The sequence below is a fragment of the Ailuropoda melanoleuca genome, chromosome 8 (genome assembly GCF_002007445.2).
Source record: "Ailuropoda melanoleuca isolate Jingjing chromosome 8, ASM200744v2, whole genome shotgun sequence".
In the NCBI taxonomy this organism is placed as follows: Eukaryota; Metazoa; Chordata; class Mammalia; order Carnivora; family Ursidae; genus Ailuropoda; species Ailuropoda melanoleuca.
The window spans coordinates 104,974,457-105,000,300 of NC_048225.1; the positions used below are offsets into that span (position 1 = coordinate 104,974,457).

The window sequence follows — 25,844 nt, forward strand, 5'->3', positions numbered from 1 at the left end:
ACCTTCTGAGTCTCAGTTTCCTCATCCATGAAATGGGGATAATAATAGTCTGTACCCCTTAGCGTTTTTGGGAGGATTAATTGAGTTAATACATGTCAAGCACTTGGAAGAGTGTAGAGCTTACAGTAACCGTTCAATAAGTGTTAGCTATACTATCATTACTACCTTTTTTCCTTTGCTTTCTTTGAGTTTATTTGTTTTCTTTTTCTAACTACCATGGTCAAACAACTGGTTCATTAATTTTCAACTTTTTTCTGTTTTCAAAGATTATATTTTTAAGTAATCTCTACACCCAGTGTGGGGCTCGAACCCACAACTGGGAGATCAAGAGTTGCGTGCTTTACTGACTGAACCAGCCAGGTGCCCCTCCCTGAGGGTTTTTTTTTTTTTAAGATTTTATTTATTTATTTGACAGAGAGAGAGAGAGAGAGAGGAGCGCACACAAGCAGGGGGAGGGGCAGGCAGAGAGGGAAGCAGGCTCCCCGCTGAGCAAGGAGCCCAAAGTGGGACTCGATCCCAGGACCCCGGGATCATGACCTGAGCTGAAGGCAGACGCTTGACTGACTGAGCCAGCTAGGTGCCCCTCCCTGCAGTTTTAATACGTAGTATTTGCATTCTTGTTTAAGTCTAAATGTTTTCAATTTTCCATATAATCTCTTTTTTGACTCTGAGTTATTTAGAAGTATTTTTAAAAAAACTCATCCTTTTTGTGTGCAAGTTATCTTTTTGTCATTGATTTTTAGCTTCAATGCATTGTGGTCATTGCTGTGGAAAATGCCTATTCTTCCAAATCCGTTGAGAATGGTGTAGAGCCTAGAACGTGATCAACTGCTGTAAATATTTCATGTGTACTTAGGAAGTACGCATTGTAGTTGTTGTGTGCACAATTTAACACATGTCCATCGGAACAAGATTGTTTTCTTTGTTGTTTAACTCTTTCATACCACACTATTTTTTTTCATCCATATGATTTACCAACAGTGAGAGAAGTGTGCTGAAATCTTCTGCCATATTGGTGAATGGCTCTCTGCTCGTTTCCGTCTAGGACAGTGCAAAGCGAAGCCCGCTTATTCTGGAGGTGACTTGCTCTGTCTTGCGGTCAAGCCACCCAAACACATGCATTTGTTCACATTTCAAAACCACTTTATTACCAAAATGAACAAAAGGAGAGTGCTGTTTAAATTAAATAAATTACACAAACATCGCGAGTCCCAGGCTTCCCCGGGGATCCCATCATCACAGGTCAGTATCACTAAGAACATTCAAAAGGATTGAAATTCTGGATTATTTCACTACTTTGTCCTCCTTTCCTGCCTCAGTCATGTCCGGAACACGGTCTATTTGACTTTGCTTGTGTTCTTTTCGAAGTCTTCCAGCAGTGGAGTTTTCTTCAATGTCTCCTTCTAGCCCATGTGTTTCCAATTTTACCTCCACCGTCTGGACACTTGGTTCAAAGGACACCTCTGCTTGGGATGTCCTGAGGCTCTGTGACCTTCCCCTACCTCCTGGGTCCGAGTTGGACTTTGAAGGAGGTGGAGTAGGGGAGGATGAGTTGTCATTGGCTAAAGTTCTTGTCCTCCTGGAATTTGGCACTTCGGGTGCTAGGCACGGTGAATCCCAGATAACATTGTCTTCCGGCTTCCAAGTTTGAGTTCCATTGGCAGCCAGATGGCATAATGAAATCGCAGAGAAGCCATGCTTGTAGGCCAAGAATCTGTTGGCTCTTTGCCAGCACCCTCTCCTTTAACTCTAAGAAGACTTGCTAGCTGACCAGCTCACTCGACACACAGACACACAACGCAGGTCAGGCTGAAATTAGGAATTGGGCTTTTTGTTTTCAGGCTGGGCCAGCCCAACCTGTTGAGCAGGGTCACTGAGTTGAAGGAGCTTGGGAGAGCAGTGGGGGAAGACCGAAAGGTTTTCTGTGCACTTCCATGGAAATTTCCCCAAATACTTGCACATGCCATCTATTTATTTTCAAGTCAACGGCAGGGTTCCTCTATTAACCCCTCATATCCATGAATAACGTACCCCTCTTCCCATCTGTCCTAGCAGAAGATGACTTCAGGTCCTGAGTTTGTTATGGAAGCCCATGGAGGAAGACCCAGTCTGGATCAGCCCTTTGCCGTGTTCTGCACCCACTCGGGGGATGCCGCTGGCCCTTGGGTGGCTTTCTCCCCTGCCTGGCTGAAGGATCTAGGCTCCAAGCTGATAAGGGAGAGTTCAAATCATTGGCTCTTGCCAAGTGAAAAAAGCACAAAGCCGACTTCCTAAGCGGGGGAGGCGTTTCTGAAGTCAGGGGGACTGTCAGGGCTCAGGTCCCACCAGCTGGCCCTTGGTTGTCCCTAGCATGCCCCTCCCGAAGTGTCTAGGACAAGAAAGGATTCCCAAAAGCTGTGATGCAGGATAACTGGCGTCTGTTACTAGGTTGCCGGAGGATTCTGGTAGCTACCCTCCCTGTTGTTCTGGGATTCCCAGCGTGTCTCGAGTGGAAGGGGGCAGCCCCTGAAGGCGGGGGGCAGAGATCATGTTTCAGAGGCTGTGGCAGATCCTGGGGTGTCAGGAGCATGGGGTCCCAGGAACACACAGCTGCCAAGGACTGAGTTGGGGCAGCTGGAGGGGGCAAGCCATCAAGTCCTAAGCAAGTTCATCCCCGTGTCCTGTGATCGCTTGACACCATCTGACACCAAGCAGTTTGGGCCCAAGGGCCTTTGCACACTCCGTCAGCAGGGACATCCTTTCCCTTCTGTTCTTGGCTCTCTCTTAAAGGCAGCAGTCTGTGGGGGGCAGGGGTCCCGTCAGCTGCCATGGGCTGTGCCTGTGTGGGTGCGGCAGGGCGAGCAGTAGGCTTTCTCATTCTGGCCAGGGCCCTGAGCGTCAGCAGGAGGCTGAAGAGGTGGCTGTCCTTGCTGCTGAAAGTGGCTGGCTCTAGAGATGCCAGGAGTGAGGCAGGGGAAGGGGAGGGGTGAGGGGAGGGAAGGGAGGGTCCTGAGGTCCTGGTGGATGTGCTCTCCTCTACCCGCAGCTCTTCATGACCCCAGGCTCATTCTTCTTGGGAGTCCCAGATGCCTCGTGCCCTGGAGGTAGCATGGGGGGCTGGCGGGGCCCTCACAGGGCAGTCAGGGTCTCTGCGTGAAACATACTCCCGAACATCTCCTGTACGGTCACGGAAGGATAGGGGAGGGGAAGGGAGAGCGTTAGACCCGTCGAGTTCACAGTGGCGGCAACCATGAAGTGACCCTACGAGTGCCCGGCCAGAGAGAGCTTCGTGAGTGTGAGTGTGCGTCAACAGGGGAGGGGCGGGCTCAGCCTAAGAAGTGAACAGGTACGGAGGTGACAAGAGAAGATGCTTGGAATCTACTTAGAATCACCTCCGGTAGGCTCTGTGACCTCCCCGTGTCCCTCCTCCTTTCCGGCTTCACTTTCTTTGTTAGCTGACAGGAGGGTGGAGATCAGACAAGCTGTAAAGTCCTTTCTTGCTCTGATAAGCTATTTGGGGGCCTATCCAAGGGTTCTGGAATGTCCTGGAAATTCCACAGGAGCGCAGAGATCAGTCTGCCAAATCTTTGTAGCTCCGGCTCTCTTTCCTCATGTCTCCCTCATGCCATCAGCACCCCAGAGACCTGCTCGGTGGACATGGAACTCAAGCCCGAAAGGAATGCCAAGAGGTACAAAGTGAGATGTGATTCCCAGGCCTGAAGCCAGACTCCTCTCTAGCTAGTCATCTGGGTTTCTTGTAACTCAGGGTGGTGGGGTGGTGCTAGTTTGCCCGTCAGGATGACAGGGCCCTGTGGGGACAGGGCATTGGTGCAGCCATGAGCGCTTAGAGGCTGTCTGTAGGGGATAACGTGTGTTCTTCGAATTCTTCTGACCCTCCCCGAATACAAGTTTCTTGAGGGCAGGGGTCTCATGCTGTATGCCCACCCGGCAACTGTGCCAGGCAAGCAGTCTTCCCATATCTGTTGAATTAATGAAGGAACCCGTGAATCCCTCACGGATCTTGTGAGGTAGACGGGGCCAGGTATCACCCACACCCCCCCGACTTTACAGTGATAGACACTGGGACCCTGTGTGTTATGGTCTGTCCAAGATCAAGTGTGGATGCTGTGCAGAGTTAAGAAAGGATGTTAGTTCTCGAGAACCTCATCCAGTGTCTTTCCCTTCCCCCCACCGTGTGGTCCTTCAGGGAGTGAGAGGAAGTAGGATCTGCTATTATAAGAGAGATGAGAGAGAAACACTGTGGCCTTCAAGATCATGGCTCTGGCTTGGTGGTGAGAGAGCCCAGTGAACACCTTGGGTTTGGAAGGATCTCCTTCCAGCTCCTGGCCCCCCCAACCCCCCCTACCCTCCACCCCTTAGCTCACCTGCTCTAAGTCCCAGTAGCTGGGGCTGTCCTCCTCCAAATCATATAAGGACAGCTCTGGGTCCACTGGAGCCTGGAAGTGGGAGAAATGGGCGCAGGATGAGCTCCATGAGGGAACGACACGGTCTGGTGCAAATGGCAGCCTCCGGGTGGGCACCGTGTGTTCTGCCACATGACTCACCCCTTGCTTCTTCCCTCCCCTCCATCTACCTCACAAAATGTAGCACGGGGTGGCCCCCCCCTCACAGCAGAGGGGTACAGCTGGGGCTGCCCTCCTTTGCGGGCATCCTAGAGGCAGGGGAGCTGACGAGGACGCTTAGCTAACTGCCTGACCTTGGGGAATCCCTTTCCCTTCTCTGAGACTCTGTTTCTTCATCTGTAAAAGTAGGATAATCAAACTTATTTTGCAGGCTTTCTACCTCACCATGTTTTTGGAAAAGCGTGTGTGGGTGTATAATTTATATATATGAATATATTTTATAATATGTAAATATAAATATATTCTATATACAAAAATTATTTTAGATATATAACCATAGTAACTGGGCATCATTTGTGCAGTAACAAATGGTGAGGATTCTTCCAGAATCTCCCTCTTTTTGCTCTGTGGACAAGGCTTGTGAAGCTAGAAGGCCTGTTGTTCCCGCACAGTTGTTCTAAGTGTGGAGGGCGGGCACCGGGGCCCTGTGTTTTCCTGGGCAGTCTTTCAGCACTTAGAACAGATGGCTTCACCTTCATCAGTCTCTTACAGCAAAGAGCAAATGGTTGCTCCAGGGCCAGAAAAGCCTCTCTTATGACCCAGGCAGGGAATGTTTTACACATAAGGAGGTGTAGGGCACAGAGTCTTGGGAGGCCAAGGGCAGGGGCTGAGCTGGGAGGGACCCTGGGAGCAGAGGGTGGCTGGAGAGGCCCAGGCAGGAACCCCAGTCAGTGGGGTGGAGTTTTTTTGCCTCCCCAACTTTCTGGAGTCCTAGACAGTGTGATTTGTAGCTCATTTGCATGCCACTTAGTGAGCTAACAAATTAAATGTCAAGAAACTGAGACAAAACTTGGATCCAGCTTCTTCATCCATCACCAGTCTAAAATCTCTAAGCTGTTAGATTAAAACGGGCAGGCTTCCTCCCCTTCCTTGCCCAAAGCCTCTTCTAGAACGAGTGAAGGAGGAGGGCGGGTGAACAATGCCAGAATACTAGGCATACTCTAACATGCTTTGAGTGTTTGTGTGACCTGGAAATTAATATTAAAAGATATTACAGTATACAAAGTGCTTTCAAGTGACATGACAGGCATAATTATCAGTTAATCTTAAAATGGAAGCAAAAGAAACACGCTGTGAGGTAGGTAATGTTAATTTAGGGTACTTGTTCTACAGATAAGGAACTGCAATGACAGTTTCAGAAAAGTGAAAGGACAAGAGTTGGTGGTGGAACCCAAAACTTCTCCTGGGTTCGTTCTTATGCCCCCGGTCCTGCCATTTCAGTGCCCCAGGGCCTTGGATTCCCGACATGCAGGGACCTTACCCCGTGGAAGTCACGTCCTGGGGCCACTTCTCTGGCATTTGCCTGGGCAAAGAGGACAGCATCATGTATGCTGGGAAAGACGTGATCACGCTCTAGACACCCGTCTTCAAAGACACCACCATGGCTGATGTCCTTGTACACCTGGGCTGGAAGGAGGAAGGGGCTTTCAGACAGGTAACAGCCATGTGGTCTGGAGCTGGGGGTGGGGGAAGGATGGTGAGAGAGAAGGAAGGAGAGAGAGAGGACTGAGGGCTGCGCTCTTTGGGGCATCCAAAGGCCAGGCCAAGGCATGGGCCTTGCAATATCAATTCTGGACAGCAGAGGGCAACATGAGTTTGAGGATGCTGAACTTCCCACTCAGGCAGAAGGAAGCAGTTTGATTGAGAGAGTCAGTACTTTGTGGGGATTGAGAGGGAAAGGCTAAAACGTCCATAAGGAGGCTGCTGCCAGTTCTATGCCTGGACGGTTTGTTCTTCCTCTTGTTTCTCTAGACCTTTCCCACAACCTCCAATGTGTGGCAGAGCCCTTCTACCAGATGCTAGAGATGATTACCTGAGGACTGTCCAGTGAGGGAGGAGCCCACTGACTCTAAGGGCCAGTGCAGATTTTCCCTCTGAGCAGGGCCAGCCCCCAGAAGGGCTCTGGCTCTCTGCAGGTAGTGGGGGGTACATGCCCCTTCACATCCTCTATGTGTCTGTGTGTCCCCGTCCCGCACCGCCTCCCTGCTGACCATGTGAAAGTCTTCTGCTCTGTGGACATGCCTTCGGGGCTGTGTATGGTGCCCTTCGGAGACTGTGTGTGCAAACAGTGTGCCTGCATGTTCCCAGACAGCCACAGTGCGTGTGTGTGCTTCGTGCTCATTCATGGGCTTGCGGATTGGGAGCGGATCCCCAAATTCATCCAGTCAACCCCCTAATTTGGCATAAGTGGAAACTGATCCCTAGACAAGAAGTGACTTGGCCAAGGATACAGGCAAATTAGTAGCTGGGCTTTGGACTCCACGTCCCCGCTCCCCCCCGCCCCCTCTGTTATTGAGACCCCTAGCGTGTTTGCACAATCTGACTTGTGCTTGAAGCACTTATGAGCAGGTAGTAATTGGAGGGAATTATCTGGGTGCTGTCACGTCCACCTTCCCATTCTGCCTGCAGCCAACCTGTTCCTCCCTTCCCCCTTCCCCTTTGGGTCCTCCAAACGTCCTCCTCTTCTCACCATGGATGTTCACCAAGAAGACCTTCACACCAATCTTCCCGTAGGTGGAGCTCAGCTAGAAGTGTTGGGGGAGGGGTATTGGGGGAGGGAGACAAAAGGAAAGGAATGTTCTGAGTGGGCCTCAAAAGTGATTCACAAAACGCACTTCAGAGGGGAAGCCAAACAAATAAGCCACCCCAAGAGCCCTGGCAGCCAAAGATAAAAATAGCAGCAAAGCACACCACTTCCCCCTGGAGTGTTGGCTGTGGGCTTTTCTGGAAAGCAGGACAGAAATGGGGCTTTGCTGATGAGGCGGGCACTTAAAGACACCAGGGCCCCTTCTTGTGGGGTCAGATCTTTTCTCTCAGTAGCTTAGATTCCCAGGTTCCACCTCTTTCCCAACTTTGTGGCTTCAGGCAGAAGCGGCAGGGAGGATGGACACACACCCGGACTCCGGGTCCAAGCTAGGGCAGCAGGCTGGGCCCAGGGCTGGGGATGCGGCCTTTGGGGCACCTGGCTAAGGCTCTGTATGAGACTCAGCCTATATGCTGTCTGTGCGCCTCAGTTTTCCCGGACGGCCTCTATCTGAGCCAGCTCTGAGGCTTACGGCTCCCTGTCATCGGAGGTGCTGCTGAAAAGTTATCAGAGGGATGGATGCCTTTATTCAAGGTGTCCCATGGACTGCCACTTTGGCCTGAGAATGTGGTGCACTAATATTTTGTGGTCTTCTCTTCTCAGTTGACTGGAATTGACTGATGCTGGAGTGTCTGGGTGAGGATGGGAAGGAACAGCAGACCATGAACCAGGGCCAAGCTGAACTCTACTCAGAGGACCCTGGGGTGGGTTCCTGAGAAGGAGCTTGGGATGGCCTCTGCTCCAGAGGGGTACTAAGGGAGATGGGATGGCGAATATCTCTCTGGTATCCCTGTCCAGCCGCTCATCATCTTGGGCTGTCTGGGCCTGCTTTGCAGAGAGCAGCCTGTCCTGGTCATGTCTGGGGGAAGCTCCTTTTTGACTTTCCTCTCTCAGCTTGTCAAAATGAGGGCTCCAAGGACAGGGAGTGCGGGAGAGCAGGGGTGAGGGTGTTGGGGTGGAGGGTGGCCTGGCACTCCCTCTGCCTGGGCCTCACCTTGCCCAGGGCTTTGATGCCCATCAAGTCCACAAAGCTGACCCCACTCATATCGAGGATGATGGTGTGGAAGGTGACAAAGGGTGGGACGCTGGCCAGCATGTCACAGGGCTCACTGGGGGTCTCGGTGGAGGCTGGTGGCTCACAGTGGGCCGCTGGGGAGCTGTCAGGGCTGAAGGTGATGTAGGAGACGCTGGCACCATTAGCAGGGGTCTGGTTGTTATTGGGGTCCGTCGGGGAGGCGTTCTCAAAGTCCTGCTGGAGTTCCTGCAGGGAGACAGTCTAGAGGGGGGTGGGGGAGGGGAATCATCAGACTGAATCACACTTTGCTAGAGTTGAGGCAGGGGCAAGGAATGTGCAGGTGGGGGGCAATAGCTGAACGTAGTGGTGGTGAATACAAGCTCCTAGAACCCCACGGGGGCGGGGGAGGCAGGGCCTGCGTGCTCAGTCTCCCACAAACCAAAGTTGGAGGACCCCTCCGGGACATATCCTCGGCCCACTCTGCTGTGGGAGAAAGTGCCTTTGGAAACAACTGTGCTCCTTTTTACATGTGTCCTAAGTGCTGGCTTCTCCCCAGAACTCCCACCCTCACATCTCAGCTGGGTAGGTGCCCCAGCAAATTCACTGCTGCTCCCCACTTGCGGTTGTTCATAAGCCTATGGGCCATATCCCGTCTTAGCCAGAAAATGAGGAGGGGCTGTGGGGGCTCAGTGGTTACCCCCAAGAGCTGGCATCCCCCCACCCAAGGAGAAGATCGCCCAGTGGGCACCAGGCACTGGCTGTAGAGACTTTATGTCTTTGCCTCAAGGGGTGCTGTGAGGTGGGGCCGCAGAGGGCAGGATCTGTGAGGGCAAGCTGCTCCTAGTGTCAGTTCACCTTGGTTTTCATGAACAGAGACTTCCTCTGCTGTGTGGGCCTCAGCCTCCCCTTCTCCTGCTTCCTGAGGTATTTTTGCTTGGCCAGCAGTACTTTCTGGGGGTCCACACCCGTCTGCAGGGAGAGAAGCAATAGCAGTTTGGACCTCCACCCTCTTTGAAGGTGGCCTGCCTCCCAGCCCCCTTTCTCCCATCTTCTGGTTACTCTCTGTTCAGCCCCTCTGGTCACCAGAGTTCTGAACCTTACCTTGGCAATGACTTTTTGTCTGAAGATCTCTGAGTTGGCAAAGTAGAGAGGGGAGCAGTAAGTGACAATCTTAACACCCTCGATTTCCTGGACCTAGGACAGGGAAACTGAGTTCAGGCGGCAGAAATGTCTTTATTGGCTTTTTTTTTTTAAAAATCCTCTTTTATTTGGGGTGGGGGCATGCAAAAGAGGGAGGTCATAAGTTTGGATACTTACCCTACTATAGGTCTTGGGATTAACATAAATGTCAGTGTCCATGACCTGGGCCAAAGTGTAGCCATTTCGACTGGATGAAAAAGGAAAAGGGAAAAAAAAAAAAAAAAGAGCATGCTAATAGCCAATGGGCCTGGAAGGATGCTGGGATGGGAGCTGGGGCAGAAGGAGGGTGGGACATGGTCTCTTCCTCCTCCCTGGGAGTGTTGCGTTGGTCTTTCTGCACTGGAGACATATGCCTGGTGGCATTATGGTTGGGCTATGACTAGAAGGATGACAGGCGGGCCTTTGACATAACTCCCAGCCTGGGGCTCAGCACAGAGAAGAGGTGGGATATGCAAGGTGACAAGCTTAGGTGGTCCTGAAGTCACCACCTCCTGGTTCTGAGTTCTCAAGAAGAGAAGCCAGAGCTTCTCTCACATAGAACATCCTTCCTGCCCTGGCCTAAACCCTCTTCTTCTGGTGTCCCTGGCCTGCATCCCTTAACCTTTTTGTAGGAAGGACACAGCATCTGTTCTCTGGCCTGGTGTTCCCCCAGGGAGGGTCCCATTTGGACTGGGGACTGGCAATGCCTTTGGACAGACTTGGGGTCTTATCCACTTGTTCCTCTCCTACTTTGGCCCCCAGCCCTCCAAGCCCATGAGAGCTTCCTCTGGGGGTTTCAGGGTATGGCAGTCAGTCAGCCCAGCCTGGGCGCGGGACCCCACTGCTGTGCCTTTTGTGTTGGGGGTTTACTTACAACTGAGTCTGGAAGACCACAACCAGGGCAGAGAAGGCGACGCCCACGGCCACACCGTAGGGCAGGCTCAGGAAGAACGAGGAGAGGAAGCTGACCACCCAGACACACTGTGAGGAGAGAGATATCAGAGCAGGCCTGGGGAGAAGGCTGCCTCTTTGGGGAGGTCTTCCTGGAATAGCCAAGGCCATTCTGTTTCCGCAACCGCAGACCCGCCCTCCCCTTGTCATGGCATTTTGGCATCATCTTATGTACTGGTGCTCTGGTATGCTTGCACATTCCCCCTAGACTGAGTGTGTCGAGCAAGCTTGCTTGGTTTTTAGTAGACAACCCCAGCCACACGGGGAAGCAGCATGGCACACGCTGAGCACACGAGTGTCAGATACGTCTGGGTTCAAAGTTTCATTCTCCCACTTACTAGTGATGTGAGCCAAGTTGCCTGATCCACAAAAGAGGAGTAATGATACCCGTTTCATGAAAGGATTCAAGAGCTAAGGCACCTAAAGGTCCTGGCCTAGTGATGGGCACCCAGTGGTCACTCAACAAACATGAGCTCCCTTTCCCCACCAGTGGGAGGCTGTGTATCCCTGAAACATGCTCGGTGGTCTTCCCAGCCTGACGGACTGGGGTCTGGTTGGGTGGGTGGGGGGCAGGATTGCATGTCGTTTGGATAGTTGCCCCTTTGATTGTCCTTTACAGTCCCCCAAATTCTCTAAAGGAAACAAATTTGCCCACAGTCCTGTAGAGAACTGTGAGGTTCAGATGGGAGCCCAAAGCACAATGTAAATTTCAGGAACTATTGTCATGGCGGGGGGATTGTTGGGATGTGATAAAAGCAGATCTTTGGGGTGGGAATTGGAACATTATTTTCCCCTATCTTTATCACTCACTGGGGGACCCCAGATGGACCACTCACTTCTCTGGCTTTAAGGATTTTCCTCAGGTACCATGCAGGCGACCCCAGGAGATAGTACCACGCAGAGGTTTGCCAGTCTAAGATATGGGTTCCAATCCTGACTCTACCACTTACTGCCCTTGTGGCCTTTGACATGTTACTTAACCTCTCTGAGCCTTGGGTTCATTATCTTTTTTTTTTTTAAGTTTTATTCATCTAAGTCATCTCCACCTAACGTGGGGCTCTAACTCATGACCTGGAGATCAAGAGTTGCACGCCCTTCCGACTGAGGCAGCCAGGCGCCCCTTGGTTTCATCATCTTGACAGGAGGTCAGTAAATCCTGTCTCATAACTTATGGTAGAGCTTAAATGGGGATCGTTGTCAGAGTCGTCAGTACTGGTAGCCTTAATGCTATTGTCCAACGCGAGAGGCGCTGGGACCATGACGAATCATAACAATCAGTCATGTTTGCTGAGCGTTGCGTGGTTGCACGGTGCTTTCCCATATGATCTCATTTAATCCTCAGAACCAGTGTGTGATGAAGCCATGACTGCTGTCCCCATTATAGGGGAGGAAATAGCACTCCGGAGAAATCTGGCGACTTCCTCAAGATCCTAGTATGAGGGCTCTAGGTTCCAGGGGTTTTGTTGCTGTTGTTTTTAAAAACTATTTCTTTTTTCTTTTTTTTGAAACTACCAATCAGAAAAAGACTCATAACTAAGTTTTACTGACCCAGGACACAACTCAGACAACATGCTCCTTACGTGTGTTATCTCTTGGGCGGGTACCCATTTCTCAGACGAGAAAGCCAAGACGCAGAGAAGTTAAGGGACTTGGTTGTTTAGGGCCCAGCCACAGAGCCAGTGAACAGTGGAGTCAGGATGTGAACAGAGGATGTCTCACTCCAAAACCTGGGCTCTTAACAGCTTGTTCTGCAAATTAGGGAGCAGCAGAGCTGAGGGGTCACCAACAGAAAGAGCTGACAGGGCCGTGGGGGTGGAGGAGAGGGCAGGGGCCTGGAGGGGTACCCAGGGGCCCCCTGATACCTACACAGTCCAGCTTGCTCTTCTTCCACAGGTAGTAGGGGTCAGCGAGTTGCTTGAGGGAGTTCTTGAGGTTGACGGCTATCAGTGCTCCGAGCACAGACTGGGGAAGCAGAACATTGTTCTTTCTCACCCGAGGTGTCCCCTTCTTCCTCCCCTTCCTACACACCCCTGACCCTGGTTCCCAGCAGGACAGAGCTCTAATTCCAGAACGTCTTTGCTGGCAGAGCCCCCAAATCTCTGCACTCCATCTCAGGGCTGGAGAGTGCAGGTGGTAGGCCGGGGGGGCCCATGCTGGCCCTTCTCCACCCCTCCCCTCTTCCCTCATCTGCAAACCACCCCATCCCAGGGCCTCCCTAGTCAGGCACTCCTAAGCACTTGTAAACGCTGATGGGGGCGTTGACCCTCAGGTCAGAAGTCTGGAGCTTGCCACCAGCCCTGCACTTATGAGCTGTATCACCACAGATCACTTAGACTTTTTCTGCCTCAGTTTCCCTCACCTGTAAAACGAGAAAAGTAAAACCTGTGTTGTCTACTTCATAGGTTGTGATTAGGACAAAGTGTGACCATGTTGGCACTTTGTAGAAGGTTACACAACCCTTAGGGATGGTCCCTCCTGGAGTCTCCCACTGGCCTCTGCTCTCCCGCTAGGCTCTTACCTTGGGGAGAGGGTACAGGTAGGACCCCAGGACCAGCATGGTGATCACCACAACCAGGGATACACACAGGCTTGCCACCTGTTCAGAGAAAGAGTTGGGAACAGGGCATAGGTGTGAAATTCTTGCTCTTGACTTATTTCCAACAGATGCCTTTAGGGGAGTGGAGACTGAAGGGAGGAGAGGAAGGCTGGAGAAGCAGCTGGCCTGGCTTGCAGGTGCCCTGGCTTCTCTGGGGCAACTGCTTCGCTCCCCTCCCCCCTACTCCCCTGGTACAGCACTCACCTGGGATTTTCCTCCAGCTCCATCCACAGCCAGAGTGACCGAGAGAGCACAGCAAATGACGTGGATTTTAAAGAAAGAGCCAAAGAAGTTGCTGCAGCCCAGGGCAATCATCTCCTGTGGGGACAGGAGCAGGATCAGAGGCTGGGGCAGGTGGGGGGTGGGCAGCAGGTATAGACCAAACATAGTTATCCATGCAAGTTGGATCTTGGGCCTAGGACTCAGAATGACCCTACTGCTGGAGAGCCAGACTCCCCACCAAGCAGAAGTCGGCCTCCTGTGGTCAGAGCCCCTCCTCACTGGTAGGCACCTCCCTCACCGCAGCCCGAAGAGCCGCGCGGTACTTCTCGCCAGGCCCCTGTGGGACCTGGCCCTCTTGCTTGGCCTCGCTGGCAGTGGCCAGACCTACCTGGTTAGAATCCACATCGTAGCCGTGCTTGCTGGCCAGGGTCCGGCCCATGGCCAGGTTGATGACATAGCCCACAATGGCCAGTGAGAAGGCGGTGCCCATCATGTCCTTCCACTGGGAAACCACAGGCAACACGGGGGTGGGGAAGCTGCCAGGGAGCCGGAGAGGAGGCAGGGCCCAGAAGTGTGAGAAGAGGGACGGCGAGTCCTTCCCCAGCCCACACGGATCAGCAAGGCCCCACTGTGCCAGGAGTCGTCCCCCCGTCATCTGAGTCCTCAGTACCACGCTGTGGGGAAGCTGCCATCACTCCCATCGACAAAGCAGAAACCAAGANCGGCCCTCTTCCCCTCCCCCCTCCCCTCCAACCCCACGGCACAAGCACCGCCCTTCCCCTGCCAGGGCCCCGTGCAGTGCCTGGCACAGAGTGGAAGCTCCATAAGGGTTGTTTTGCTGCTAACAGCTTCCTCTCCACGTGGAGGGAAAGAGAGAACACGTGAGAGGCGACAGACAGCCGGGCAAGGGCTGGTCAGAGAGGCTTTGCTTTAGCGCATCCAGTAAAGGGGGCTGTTGGGGGCGTGTGGCAGTGAAGACACACTGTTCGTGGCACAGCTACCCTGGCTGATGGCACGGCCGTCTTCCGTGATAAGTAACAGAGATCATTCCCACTCGGGCGGTGCACAGAGTTGACAGTGCTCTTTCACAGAGGTTGTCTCATCTGGGTCTCTGAGCCCAGGCCTGCATGGAGGGATGTTGGTAGGGGGTGGGCAGGCGTCTTGACCTCCTGGACTCACCCATGTTGGATCTCTCCCACGATCTGCATGTGATACTTTTGGGGCATCTTACAGCCCCCAGAGATAGCTGTTGCCACCACCACCTGCAAACCCCAAAATGGAGAATGGGCATTGGCAGGGCAGGGGTCTCTCCCAAGCCTCCCTTTTCTCTGGGGACCCCAAATCCCACTGCCTGGCCTCCTCGAAGGGGACCAAGGAGCAGGAAGAGTGGGAGCCACATACAGGGAGGGTGGAATGGATTCCCCCAACCTCCTGTTCTACTGGCTGCCAGTGGAGGGGGAGGTGAAGGTGGGTAGGGGCTCCCTTGGGTTTGGCTGGAGCTGGATTCCATTTCTCATGGCCTCTCCAGCCTGGCCCCCAACACCCCCGCCTGGGACAGGGTCCTTACCACGATCATCTCCGTAGGGATGGGGAAGCGAATCCTGTGCATGTAGCGAGCATTGAGTTCCTTCACGAGCATCAGGAAGACGCCACTGATGAGGGCGAAGATGAGCGAGGCGATGTTGGTGTGGGGGAGGTTTTTGCAAATGTCAATGAAGGTCTGGGGGAGATAGCATCATGCTCATGGGCTCCCACCTCTTCTTCCCATACCATCCCCACCCTTGGGTGTCTAACCCAGTGGAAGGGTGTCATCAATGCACATGGAGGCACACCAAAGCAGAATTCAGACCCTGGTCACCCGCAGCACCCCATCTTCCACCTCCCTCTCCCAAAGGGCACCCTGGGACCTCATGCCAGGTTGGGAATGTGGATTCTCTTTCTCTCTTTCTCTAGAAAGAATTCGAACTCAAGGAGGAGGGTTGGAGATTAGACATAAGGAAGGACTTCCCGGGTAAGGAGTGGTTGAGGCACTATGTCAGGGAACTGGTGGAGAGTGTACAGCTCCTTTTCTGCAGGGATTAACCATAGAGAACCTCAGTGCGCCCTCAAGTCATGTGTTTCGCCCTCCCTCCCAAAGTGGGAACCCCCTGAGAATTCTCTCTGAACCATGGGTCAACCGGCTGTTGTTTGGGAACATCTTGTAAGGTGGAGCTCACAACTTCTTCAGACAGCAACCCCAACTCTGTGGCTGCTTGAGGCCCTCCCGATTTGCAGGGGTGTGCTCCTAGACTCACAAAGACAATGGACCCCGGGCCTGCGTAGGAAGGGATGGTCAGTCCAAAGATGTACTTGAGCACGGAGATCAGGATCTGCAGGCCGGCTGCTGTCATGAAGCCCCGGATGAAGGACTCGGAGAGGTAGATGGCCACAAAGCCGAACTGCACGAAGCCCAGGCCCATCTGAGATGAGAGAGGTGGGGGAGGGGGAACGACCGAGAAGGGTTAGCAGTGCCCACATCTGCCGGACCCAAGCCCAGGCTGGAGTTCCACGCAGCAGCCCCAGGGAAATGAGCCCTTCATGACCGTGTCTGGCCCTCTACTCTGCCAGCAGACCCCGAGTCTGCTTTGGGGCACAGGCCTCTTTGTCGCTTCCTCTCTCTGGCTTCAGTTTTCTTATCTGAACCGGTTCCTCCCCCAGGGTTTCCTCTCTCAGTAGTGTCTTAGTAGACACCACCATCCACCCAGTGGGCTAACCAAGAACTTGGGGGTCATCCTCCCTCACCCGCACAGCCAGGCTACTGCCAAGCCCTTTGATGCTCCGGGCCTAATGATCCGTAAGTCGGCCCCAACGACGGTCCTCTCTGTGGAGGGGGAGGTCTAGGCCCTCGAGAGTCTTGCCCAGGCCTCTGCAGAGTCTCCTGACAGGCCCCCTGCTTTGAGTTTCTAATCTACCTCCCACCTCTCTTCTCCATGGCCTGAATGATTCTTATAAACTGCCAATCCCACCCAAAGCCGCTGCACAGGGGACAGACCTCAGCCTTCATTGTCTAGCCTCTGCCTGGTTTCCAGTCCCTTCTCTGGCCCATCCCCCAAAGAGCCCCCTGCTCTCTAGTCACCCCAAAGTTCTTGCCTTGTCATTCCCTGGTCAGTTCACACTTGCAGACCTCCATGCTTTGGGGTGCATTCCCTCTGCCTGGACTGTCCTTCTGTGCCTCATTCATTTGGTTCCTGGCCAACCTCTACTCATCCTTTAAGACTCAGGTCAAATGTCACCTCCTCTCTGAGGCGAGGCCTTCCCTGACTCTCTCTTTGGTGTTCCCACAGCCATTTGAACATAGCTCTATTATGCGGCTTATCTCACGGCCTACAAGTTTATCTGTTGACTTGGCTACTTCCTCTGCTGGGCTGGGAGCCTCCGGGGAACTGGGCCTCTTCTCTACTTATCTTTCCCCTAAGGCCTAGCCCAGCTCCTGGCACAGCAAAGCAACCGAAAGCATTAACGGAATGAACAGACGAATTAAAGGTGTCGTCTGAGGTTGCTTCCTGCTCTTGTGTCCCACCAGGCTATGTTTCCCTTCGTGAAACCTAGCAGAGGGGCGCCTGGATGGCTCGGACGGTGAAGCGTCTGCCTTCGGCTCAGTTCACGGTGGGATCTAGCCCCACATGGGGCTCCCTGCTCAGTGGGGAGTCTATTTCTCCCTCTCCCTCTGCTCCTCCCTCTGCTCGTGCTCTCTCTCTCTTTCTCAAATAAATAAAATCTTAAGACAAAAAACCTAGCAGAGGCCTTCGCAATTTGTGCAGCTGACGTGATATGGGTGATGCTGTGGCTTGGAGCAGAGGAGGCTGGAGGGGGATGGGGGGAGTTAGACGAATAGGAGGACTGTGCTGGCAGAGGGGCGGGCATTGGAGAGGGTGGTGGGGAGAGACCATGAGCCTTCCAGACAGTCTGGGACTCAGGACAGTTTTACCAGGTGCAGATGCTGGACTTACGGACCTGCTGGAGGTAGGTGAGGAGAGACAAGGATTTTTGGGGGTCTTTTGTGGCCCTGGGAATGGGGAAGTGGGAGGAGGTAGAGCCCTGAATCAGCTTTAATGTCAAAACTGGGGTTTGGAGGCAGGGGCTGGACGGAAAGATGCTCTCCTGAGGCTGGGCCCTTGACAGGGACGTGGCTGTCCCCTCACCTGGATGATGGCAGTCAGGCAGGCCAGTGTCGCTGACACGTGCAGCCTCTCGGCCTCCATGGCGGCTGTGTCCATGTAGCTTTTGTTGGTGGCGTTGTTGAAGACCCAGAATTTCGACTCTGGGGCCAGCTGCAGACAGATGTTACCCACCAGGATGCTGATAACCGCAAAGGTACCTGTGGTGTCCCCCCAGCCAGCGAGTCAGAGGTCTGGGCCACACCCCTGGATGACAGAAAGGGGCCCAGGAGAGCTTCCCTGCCCCCAGAGGGATGGGTCCCCATGCCTCCAATGTTCCACTCACATGTAACCATGACCTATGCTTTCAAGGGACTTTCACCTCAGCTGCTAAAATTATTTTGTGGGTTGCGTGAGGAAATGAGCTTGGAAACACAAGCAGTGCCTGACCCAGACACAGGCCTTGTGACCGGGCCCCTTCTCTCCACGTCACTTCGCACCAGAGAGCTCCAAGTGTCCCTGCAGGGACCAGCCTGAGAGTGACTCCGTAGTTTCCCACGTCTGTTCAGCGCTTTACGGCACATAGTATATCCTGGTGCACCAAGTCCTCCCCACGTTCCAGGGAGGGACACAGAGCAGGGAGGCCTAACCGAGCCCGCGACAGCTACCTGGTTTCTCTAAGGGGGCAGTGGACGTGGGACTGACGCTCACAGTGCCAGTCCCTTCTGGACCGACCGGCACCAGCTCTAGGGGAATGCGGGTGGAAAACAGAAGCTGCCCGGCCCTGCCACCTGTTCTTGAAGGCCAGGCCACCTTGCTGGCTGAGAAGGGAGAGGGCTTACCTGGCACCATCTGGTGTATACCCCCCAGGAAGAAGTAGGTGAGGAGGGGGAAGAAGGAGGAGTAGAGGCCGTTGACGGCAGGAAGGTTGGCCAGGAGAGCAAATGCCATGCCTGCAGGGGACGAAGAGATTGCAGGCTCAGGGGCACGACTGGGTTATGGAGGTCACGGCGGACGGGAGAGGAGGAGGGGGAACAGCAGGCCAAGCCGACCTAGGACACCGACCCCTCACCTTGTGGGACCTGGATGGATCCACCGCTGAGTCCGCCCAGCAGGTCGGGGATGATGTAGTCTTTGATCTTGTACTTGGGGAGCCAGGAGAGCACGGGGAGCAGCCCAAACACCACCGCTTTGATCTTGGCTGAGGAACATCTGGAGGGGAAGAGGGCAGGCTTCCAGTCGGCACTGCATGATTCGGACACTCCGAGTGGGGGAGGGATTATGAGATCCCATTCCTGGTCATTGATTCATTCACTCAATCATTCAGAATTCACTCCGAATCCAGTGTGCACCCACACTGTGCGGAAGGCCAGGGGCGCTGAGAAGGACAGGCTGGGCTTTCCTTAGAGAGCCATCCCCATGCCCTGGCCTTTAGCTCGGCGTCTTCTAGAGCTGGCTGCTCACCTAGGACATCCACAAGACTTGCCATAAAGGCATGGATTCGTGGTCACTTAGCCCCCACCTTGGATGGCCTTTCTCCAGTCTGAAGGAACACAGGCCTGGGCACCCAGGTCTGGGCTCCTGAAGTCTGTTGTACGTGCTGGGTCGTAATGACTTGCCTTTCATCTATCGCCCTCACTAGACAGCAAACCCCACCAGGGCCGAAAGTCTGGCTCCCTTGTTCATCTCGTATACCTTGTGCATTGTATTGGAGTATTTAGTAAGTATGTGCCGAGTCACTGAGTGAATGAATGATTGAAAGGGTAGGCTGGTGTTGAAACTCAGTCAGAGTAGGGGGTGCTGCCATCTTTCTTAGCACTGCCCCCGAGAGACGGCTCCATTGTCCCTGCAGGGTATGTCTCTGCTGACCCATTGTCCTTCTGTGTGGTGACTCCAATGCTGGAGCTCTTCCTACTGTTAATTCATGGGGGGCGGGGGTGGAAAGAACGGGGGAGCTGTGCGTTTGTCAGCGCAGGGTGGGGAACGTTGATTCCTTCCCTGTTTGTTGAACACCTGGAGGTCTTTTCATAGAAACTCAGGAGTGGTAGGAACAAGGGCCTCCAAACGCAAGGGTGACAGCTCGTGGATTGATGACTGAAAGGGGGTGGGAGGCATTTGCTTTTCTTCTCCCAGTTGAGGGAACTCAAATACTCGGGGCCCATTTGGTGACTCACTGGCCCGCTCTGATTAGGCCTCCTTTCCTTCCCGGCACCAATTCCCACTCTTTGCTATTGTTAACAATAGTTTCCCTGATACTGGGTCCCCTGGATGGCACCCAAGACTAAAATCAACACAGACAATGCTTTGTACCCTGTGTAGAGCCTTGGACAGATTTTCTGTCCCAACCACCACTCTGGGAAGGGCATCACCATCAACATCCTCTGGGGGCAGATGGGTGCCTCCTCGCATCCTTGGGATGGTGGACAGGGCTTTGGACTGTGGCACATAGCTTAAAGCAACTCAAAGCTTTGTCCTAAGGGGGAACCAGCCCTGCAGGAACTCGCTCAGGTTCATTTGTGGCAGGGAAAACTGGACTCACAAATAGAGAGCTGACTAGGGGAAGACACACAACGCCCTTGAGGGCTCATACCTGCCCGGCCTTACTTGCGAGCCTGCCGTATGTCAGGCAAGGCAACCTGAAGCCGAGGGAAGAGCTGGAAACAGACGCCGAACACCTATCCAGAGGCTTCAGCAGCCAAGAGGGAAGTGGACAGAGGAATTAGCTTTCTAGCCATTCATTCATTCATTGAACAAATATTTATTGGAGCATTTTCTGTGGGTCGGGCACTGTTTAAGGCTCAACGCCAGCCTCGTGGGAATTGTTAGTTCCCTCCACCACTTTATAGTTTTAATCTATAATCTTTTAGGCCAAGAGTGGATACCCTCATCCCTCCGGCACAGAAACAACCCAAACTTCACCTGTTTGGGAGCTAAGGCTGGCAGAGCCCACCTGTCCAAGGAGCACCGCAGTGGGTAGGGTGCCCGGACACTGAACACCCAAAGCTTTGGCTGTAGCCGGGCAGAAATGGAGCCTCCCAGGAGCAGTAGGGTTGGACCGGGGCTTTTAGTGAAGACTCAAGTGGGTGATTCCTGCAGCCTAAACCAGTTCCACCTGCATCTCCACTTCAGCCATTGCCAGTGACCTCAATCCAGGTAACTGAATCAGCTGTTTCCCCAGTGGAGTGAGGAAGAGCAAGCCAGCCCACAGCCAGGACTGAGCAAGGTCTGCCAGGTGTGTAGGAAGGGGGAAGGTGAAGCTCATAGCCTCGGGTTTCTGCAGGCTGAGTATAGCCCATCTCATGAAGCCCCCTCGTTGGAGATGAGGTTCTGCTACCCACCAGCACAGTCCCAGAGATCTGAGAGTGGAAGGAACCCGGGGGTCTGGCAGGACCCTATCCTGGTAGGTACCCTTTAGGAAAGCCCAGGAATTTAGGGGCTGCCTTTGGGCAGTCTCTGGATCAGGAAAAGGAAGGGACATCGAGGAGAGAAAGAGGACAAAGGGCACAGAGTGGTGGCTTCCAATCTTTCCTGATCAGGAGGGAACAGGACATTAAAGGAAGGGCTCTGACACTCCCACTGGCCCATGTGGTGGTAGCATGCCCATCTAGTGCTCCCTTAAGAATCTAAGAGAGACTTGAGTGGACCGAGGATAAGGCAAGACCTCATGCCGGGAATTGGAGATGCCCTACAACTCTGAAACTGTGGCCGGCCCTTGCTGCTACTCCCCACCCTCCAGGGGTGGGCGTCAGTCCAGGAGAGGTAGTAGGGTCTTAAAATCAGGGTTCCGAACCTCCCCTCCCCAGGGCTTCCCCAAGCCCTGTCTTAGCCATACTGGCGCAGGAGCCATAACCCAGTGCAGAAAGGATTTTGATGGGGGGCAAAGAGGTGTCTGGGCTCTGGGCCATGTTACCTGAAGGCATTGCGAAGTTTCTCTCCCAGTGGGTATGTCCGGTCCTTCTTCTCAAACTCATCATCAAAGAGGGTGAGAGAGTATGCAGCTCTGTCTACCACGTAGCGGGGCCTGGGCTGGCTCATGTCTGGGGCATTGACAAGCTTTGGGAGACGCAGAGGAGAGAAAGATGAGGGGCATCTCTCTGCAGCGCCAGCTTGGGCCTTCCCTCTCTCTGGCTCTGCCCACAGCAGGGTTTTATTCTGGTTTTCCCCGCCCCCACCCAGCAAGGTGCCTCCCTTCCCGCTTTCAGGTCTTTCCACCAGACTCACTTCTTTCGGTGGCCTTCCTTCCCAGGCAATGATGATGCACACACTTGTCCTGGCTGTTTTGCTTGGCACCCAGCACGTGGCTGGCACGCCACACCTGTGATGTCACTGTCACCCCCGCCAAACACCAGGCAAAGAGGAGGTGGGAGTGCAAGCGCAGGAGTCGTCACAGCTGGATATCCGCCCGTTGGTCCTGTCCCCCACCCCCAACCCTGGCCCCTGGTGCCCCCACAAGCCCCCTCTCCCTTCCCAGACCTCAGTTTCCCTGGGAAAAAGGCTCATACCATTCAGCCAGTCAGCTTGGAAGAAATACAGAAAACGGCCTGCCCTGAGGCAGGGGGATGGCAGAGGTGACCTCAGGAGGACCCTTCTTGAAGGAGACACCTAGGACCTCACCAACAGGTTTTCCCAGGGGGGTAATGGCGCGTTTGGGGAAATCTGGATAGTCTGAACCGGCCGGCTCTCCCACGGCTTCCTGTGTCTAACCTTTCCCCCACCCTTGTGTGCTGGTGTTTCTCTCCTCCTTGCTTTTTGCGCAACCTTGCTGATGTTCCAGGAGCTGAACAGGGCAGAGCTGAGTGCCAGGGCCCCTGAGGCCCAGACGAGCTCCCTGTGGGAACCATCCTCCTTCCCTCCTGCAATAATAGGTCCCTGCTCCTGTCCCCTGCTCCTGGCAGCTGGGAGAAGCCCCTGGGAGCACCTTGGAGGAAGGTGGGAGAGGGAAGAGGAGGGGTAGTTTTGAAGGAAGGAGGTGGGGAGTGTGGGGTGGCTGTGGCCAGTTTGGCAAAAGATTTGAGATGGGGTTGAAAGTGAGAAACCACTCAGGGAGCTAGGGACGTCCCTTGGCTTCCTGTGAAAGAACGTGGGTGCATAGGGGTTATCGGAGGGGAGCAGGCTGGTGGATGGCTTTCGTGGAAGAGAACATGCCAGAGAGATGGAAAGTACAGTAACTAAGGGTCCAGACACCTGGCTTCTGGTCCTGGCTTTATGGTGAGGCGAAACAGACATCACCTCTCTGAGCCTTGGATTCCTAGTCAGTAAAATGGGAGTAACATATCTATCTCACAGTCTTGTGAGCATCAGATGAGTTATGGGCAAGAAAGAGATATTTAAAACGTACAAAAAATGAGGCAAATGTGAGTTGCTATTATCAGTACGATTGCACCCAAGCTGACGAAGTCTGGGCTGGTGCATTCCATTCATTTGGTCGTGGGACCCCGGGGCCCATCAGAACCTATAAGCAGGGGCACCTGGGTGGCTCAGTCAGTTGAGAAGCTGCCTTCAGCTCAGGTCATGATCTCAGGACCCTGGGATCAAGCCTCGCATCCGGCTCCCTGCTCAGTGGGGAGCCTGCTTCTCCCTTTTCCTCTGCCCCTCCCCTCCCCTCTGCTCATGCTCTCTTTCTCTCAAATAAATAAATAAATAAATAAATAAATAAATAAATAAATATAAATAAAATCTTAAAAAAAAAAAAGAACCTATAAGCAAGGGCTGGATGCCTAGCAAACCCCAGGGTGCTCTCCAGCTGGGAGGGGGCCGGGGAATGAATCTGCCCACAGCACCTGTGCCCAGCCCCTCACCTGGCGCTTCGTACGCACTCACCAAATGCTTGTGGAATGAATCCAGAAATGGTGTTTTGGAGAAGACATGGGCAGGAATGAGTAAGAGCAATAGCATGGGAGACATTTCAGTGGGAGAAGTGAGAGACAGAGCCGCGTACGGAAAACCAGCGCACACTTTAGAGCCAGAATGACCTGGGTTCAATGATTCGGTTTCTTCATCTGTAAATGGGGATAATAACAGTCCTGGCTGGTTGCCAGGAGGATGGAATGAGACTGTGTAGAGTGGCTGGGCTTCCCAGGCACCCAGTAAATAGTAACGGTGGTGATTACTATTATTAAGATGGGAGGGTGCCTCCTTCCTCTTAGGAGAGACCATTCAGAGGCTTCCAGGCCTTCGCCCTCCAGTGAGGCCGGTGCCCTCGCTCCTCCTTCTCCTCCCCACCCTCTCCAGCGGCTGCAAGGGTCTAGCTTTCCAGGTGGCTTCCCTGAGCCCTTTGGGAGCAATGAGTGAGGAGCATAATTGTCCAGAGGAACCAGAGCCCCAGCCTGGCTTGGGAGAAGGATTGGAAGGGTTCTTTCCCTGCCATCGAACAGATGGCCTCCAAAGGAATAGCTAAGATGCTCAAGGGGAGCTGGACCCGAAGAGGGAAGCCCTTGGAAGAGCCCCTTGGAAGAGGGAGTGATGGGAGACCTTGCTTCCGTGCCCCTAGCAGGTGGTGGGTGCCCCTGAAGCCCCTTCCCAGGCTGCTTTCAAAGGTTCTAAGTTCTGGTAGTGTGTTTGTGGGGGAGGGGGTTAACATCTGATTCCACAGAACCCTGCTAACCCAGCTCCCCCTCACTTCCCCATTTCCTCAGTGGGATCTTCCTCTCTGTCACCCAGGCCACCCCCACATTTGTCCCTGCCCTTTCTCTCCCCACCCCGGCCTCCACCTTCCACTGTTCATCAGATCTCATTGCTATTTCTTTCCAGTGTCCCTCCTGTCCCTCACCCCCTCGGCTCTTATCTCACACCTGGACTATTGCATGAATCTTCTGACTGATTTCCCCGTCTCCAGCCTACACCCCCCAATCAGAAACCCTCAGCCTCCTCATTCCCAGGACGATCAAGCCCAAACTCCTTATTTTGGTGTGTTTGTTCTTTCACCATCTGGCCCTGTGTTGGTGGAGTTGGTAGAATGGTTGGCTGGGTCCCCTGGCCCCATTCAGCACCCCCAGACAGGCTTGGCTCCATTTTACCCCTGTGCTCTGTCCACACTTTCCTCCTTACCTCTGATGCCCTGACTCATTCTGTCTCCCTAGACCTGCCCATCCTTAAGATCTGCTTACGTTCCTCCTCCTCCCCACCCCTCCCTCTCCTCTTTGTCTTGCTCTCTTCCTCCTCCTCCTCCTCCTTCTCCTCTTCTATGAAGTCTTTCCTGACCACCCTGGTCTAGGATCTCTTTTTCTCCTCTGACCTCCCTTTACTTGAGTCTCTCCAGCCTGCACACCAATGTTGGCTTTGGCTCCTCTCGGCTGTCACTTCCAGGGACAGGAAGGAGGCAAGGGGGCGGTGGTGGTGGTGGTGGAAATCCTTCTGGAAGGGGGATGACCCAGGACTGTTTCTGCCCCAGTGCAGGCTTCCTACAGAGGGGGCCAGATGCTAGGAGCGTTCCCGCTTACACGGGCTAACCGAGGAGAAAAAGCCCCCTTGCTTTACTGGAATGCAGAATCTGTCCGTTCCCATATGCTCTGCCGGTTCTGCTCTGGAAATAGGGTGTTGAAGGGGAGAAGGCTCTGGAAACTCTCCCCATCCTGAGCCTGCACCACACAAATAAGGTGAACCCAGCAGCTAGCTTGACTCAGGCGGTTTTGTCTAGAAGGGAACTTACATCCCTGGTCTAATCCTCTTGTTCTGTGGATAAAGAGACTGAGTCTTAGAGGGAGGTGGTATGGTGATGCGAACGAGGCCTTTGACTCCATCTTAATTGCTCCTGTTGGGTCCCAGACCTTCTAGGGACGATCCTGCTCTGGCTGGCTGGGGGTCGTCCCCTCAGTGGCATCCAGAGTGCCCCTTTCGGAACGCTGCAGCTGATGAAGTGGGATTTCTGGGTGCTGCCTCTCCTCTCGAGAGCTCTGCGGGGGCTCTGACTCCTCTTTGGGTCCTTGGCTTTCCAGGGACAGTGACAGAGTGGCGAATCTGCAGCTGCAGGAGCCACCCCAGCTGCTGGTGAGGAGGTGCCCTGGTCACACTTCCTAATACCAAGAACAGGGTTGGGGGGGTGGGGCTTCGGAGGGGGGTTACTTCTTCCCCGCCAGTTCTGTGGGCTGAGGGGGAGAGGGGGATGGGAGAGGCCAGGTGGCAGGAGGCACTGCCTCTTGTGGACCGCTCTGGGGTTCCCGCTCTGGGGTTCCCGGGGAGTGAAGGGGCTCCCACCATGCTAGGTTAGGGGTGGGGAGGTGAAAGAGGGAGCAAGCAAGGGAGAGGTGTAGGGGACGTGAAGACTTGATCTCTAGTTAAACAAACACAGCCCTGCCGAGTGATGTCACATCGCTGAAACTAGTCGAGGGCTCTCTTGCCGTAGGTGTGTATCAAGGAGCCCTGCCTCTCTTCAAACACTGTCAGCCCCTCTCTGCCTCCCATCCCCCACCGGATCAGGGGTAAATAGCAGGTGCCATGTGACAATATGGAGGAACAAAAGGGTGCCCCTGCCGCCTCCCCTTCTGTGGAGAGGAGGAGGGGCGGGTCCCAATTTACTGAAGAGATCTGGTTGGGGGGGGGG

The 25,844-nt window shown here is 53.9% G+C and overlaps 1 protein-coding gene and 1 long non-coding RNA gene across 5 annotated transcripts in view; one reads left to right on the forward strand and one right to left on the reverse strand.

Moving 5' to 3' along the window:
• Positions 1-573: 573 nt before the first annotated feature.
• Positions 574-25,844, reverse strand: part of SLC26A9 (solute carrier family 26 member 9) — a 36,340-nt gene continuing 11,069 nt past the window's right edge. Inside the window, exons 4-24 of one of the 4 annotated variants that reach the window (XM_034667135.1) lie at positions 21,527-21,631; positions 21,216-21,358; positions 18,378-18,517; positions 18,148-18,258; positions 17,351-17,526; positions 15,464-15,628; positions 14,737-14,889; positions 14,349-14,431; positions 13,558-13,705; positions 13,152-13,265; positions 12,870-12,947; positions 12,218-12,313; positions 10,275-10,381; positions 9,539-9,608; positions 9,323-9,415; positions 9,077-9,190; positions 8,201-8,482; positions 7,093-7,147; positions 5,884-6,029; positions 4,365-4,436; positions 3,109-3,156 (exon numbers count right to left, since the gene is read on the reverse strand). In XM_034667135.1, the coding sequence (XP_034523026.1) occupies positions 3,109-3,156; positions 4,365-4,436; positions 5,884-6,029; positions 7,093-7,147; positions 8,201-8,482; positions 9,077-9,190; positions 9,323-9,415; positions 9,539-9,608; positions 10,275-10,381; positions 12,218-12,313; positions 12,870-12,947; positions 13,152-13,265; positions 13,558-13,705; positions 14,349-14,431; positions 14,737-14,889; positions 15,464-15,628; positions 17,351-17,526; positions 18,148-18,258; positions 18,378-18,517; positions 21,216-21,340 (2,376 nt within the window). In that variant the 5' untranslated portion in view covers positions 21,341-21,358; positions 21,527-21,631. Of the gene's footprint in view, positions 3,157-4,364; positions 4,437-5,883; positions 6,030-7,092; positions 7,148-8,200; positions 8,483-9,076; positions 9,191-9,322; positions 9,416-9,538; positions 9,609-10,274; positions 10,382-12,217; positions 12,314-12,869; positions 12,948-13,151; positions 13,266-13,557; positions 13,706-14,348; positions 14,432-14,736; positions 14,890-15,463; positions 15,629-17,350; positions 17,527-18,147; positions 18,259-18,377; positions 18,518-21,215; positions 21,359-21,526; positions 21,658-25,844 lie in introns of those variants that run through there. The other 3 variants (XM_019809181.2, XM_034667133.1, XM_034667134.1) reach the window with 3 other exon arrangements.
• LOC117803463 overlaps positions 17,084-25,844 on the forward strand; it is a 22,531-nt gene continuing 13,770 nt past the window's right edge. The window contains exon 1 of the long non-coding RNA XR_004627362.1: positions 17,084-17,171. This is a non-coding gene — a long non-coding RNA (uncharacterized LOC117803463). The remainder of the gene's footprint in view (positions 17,172-25,844) is intronic.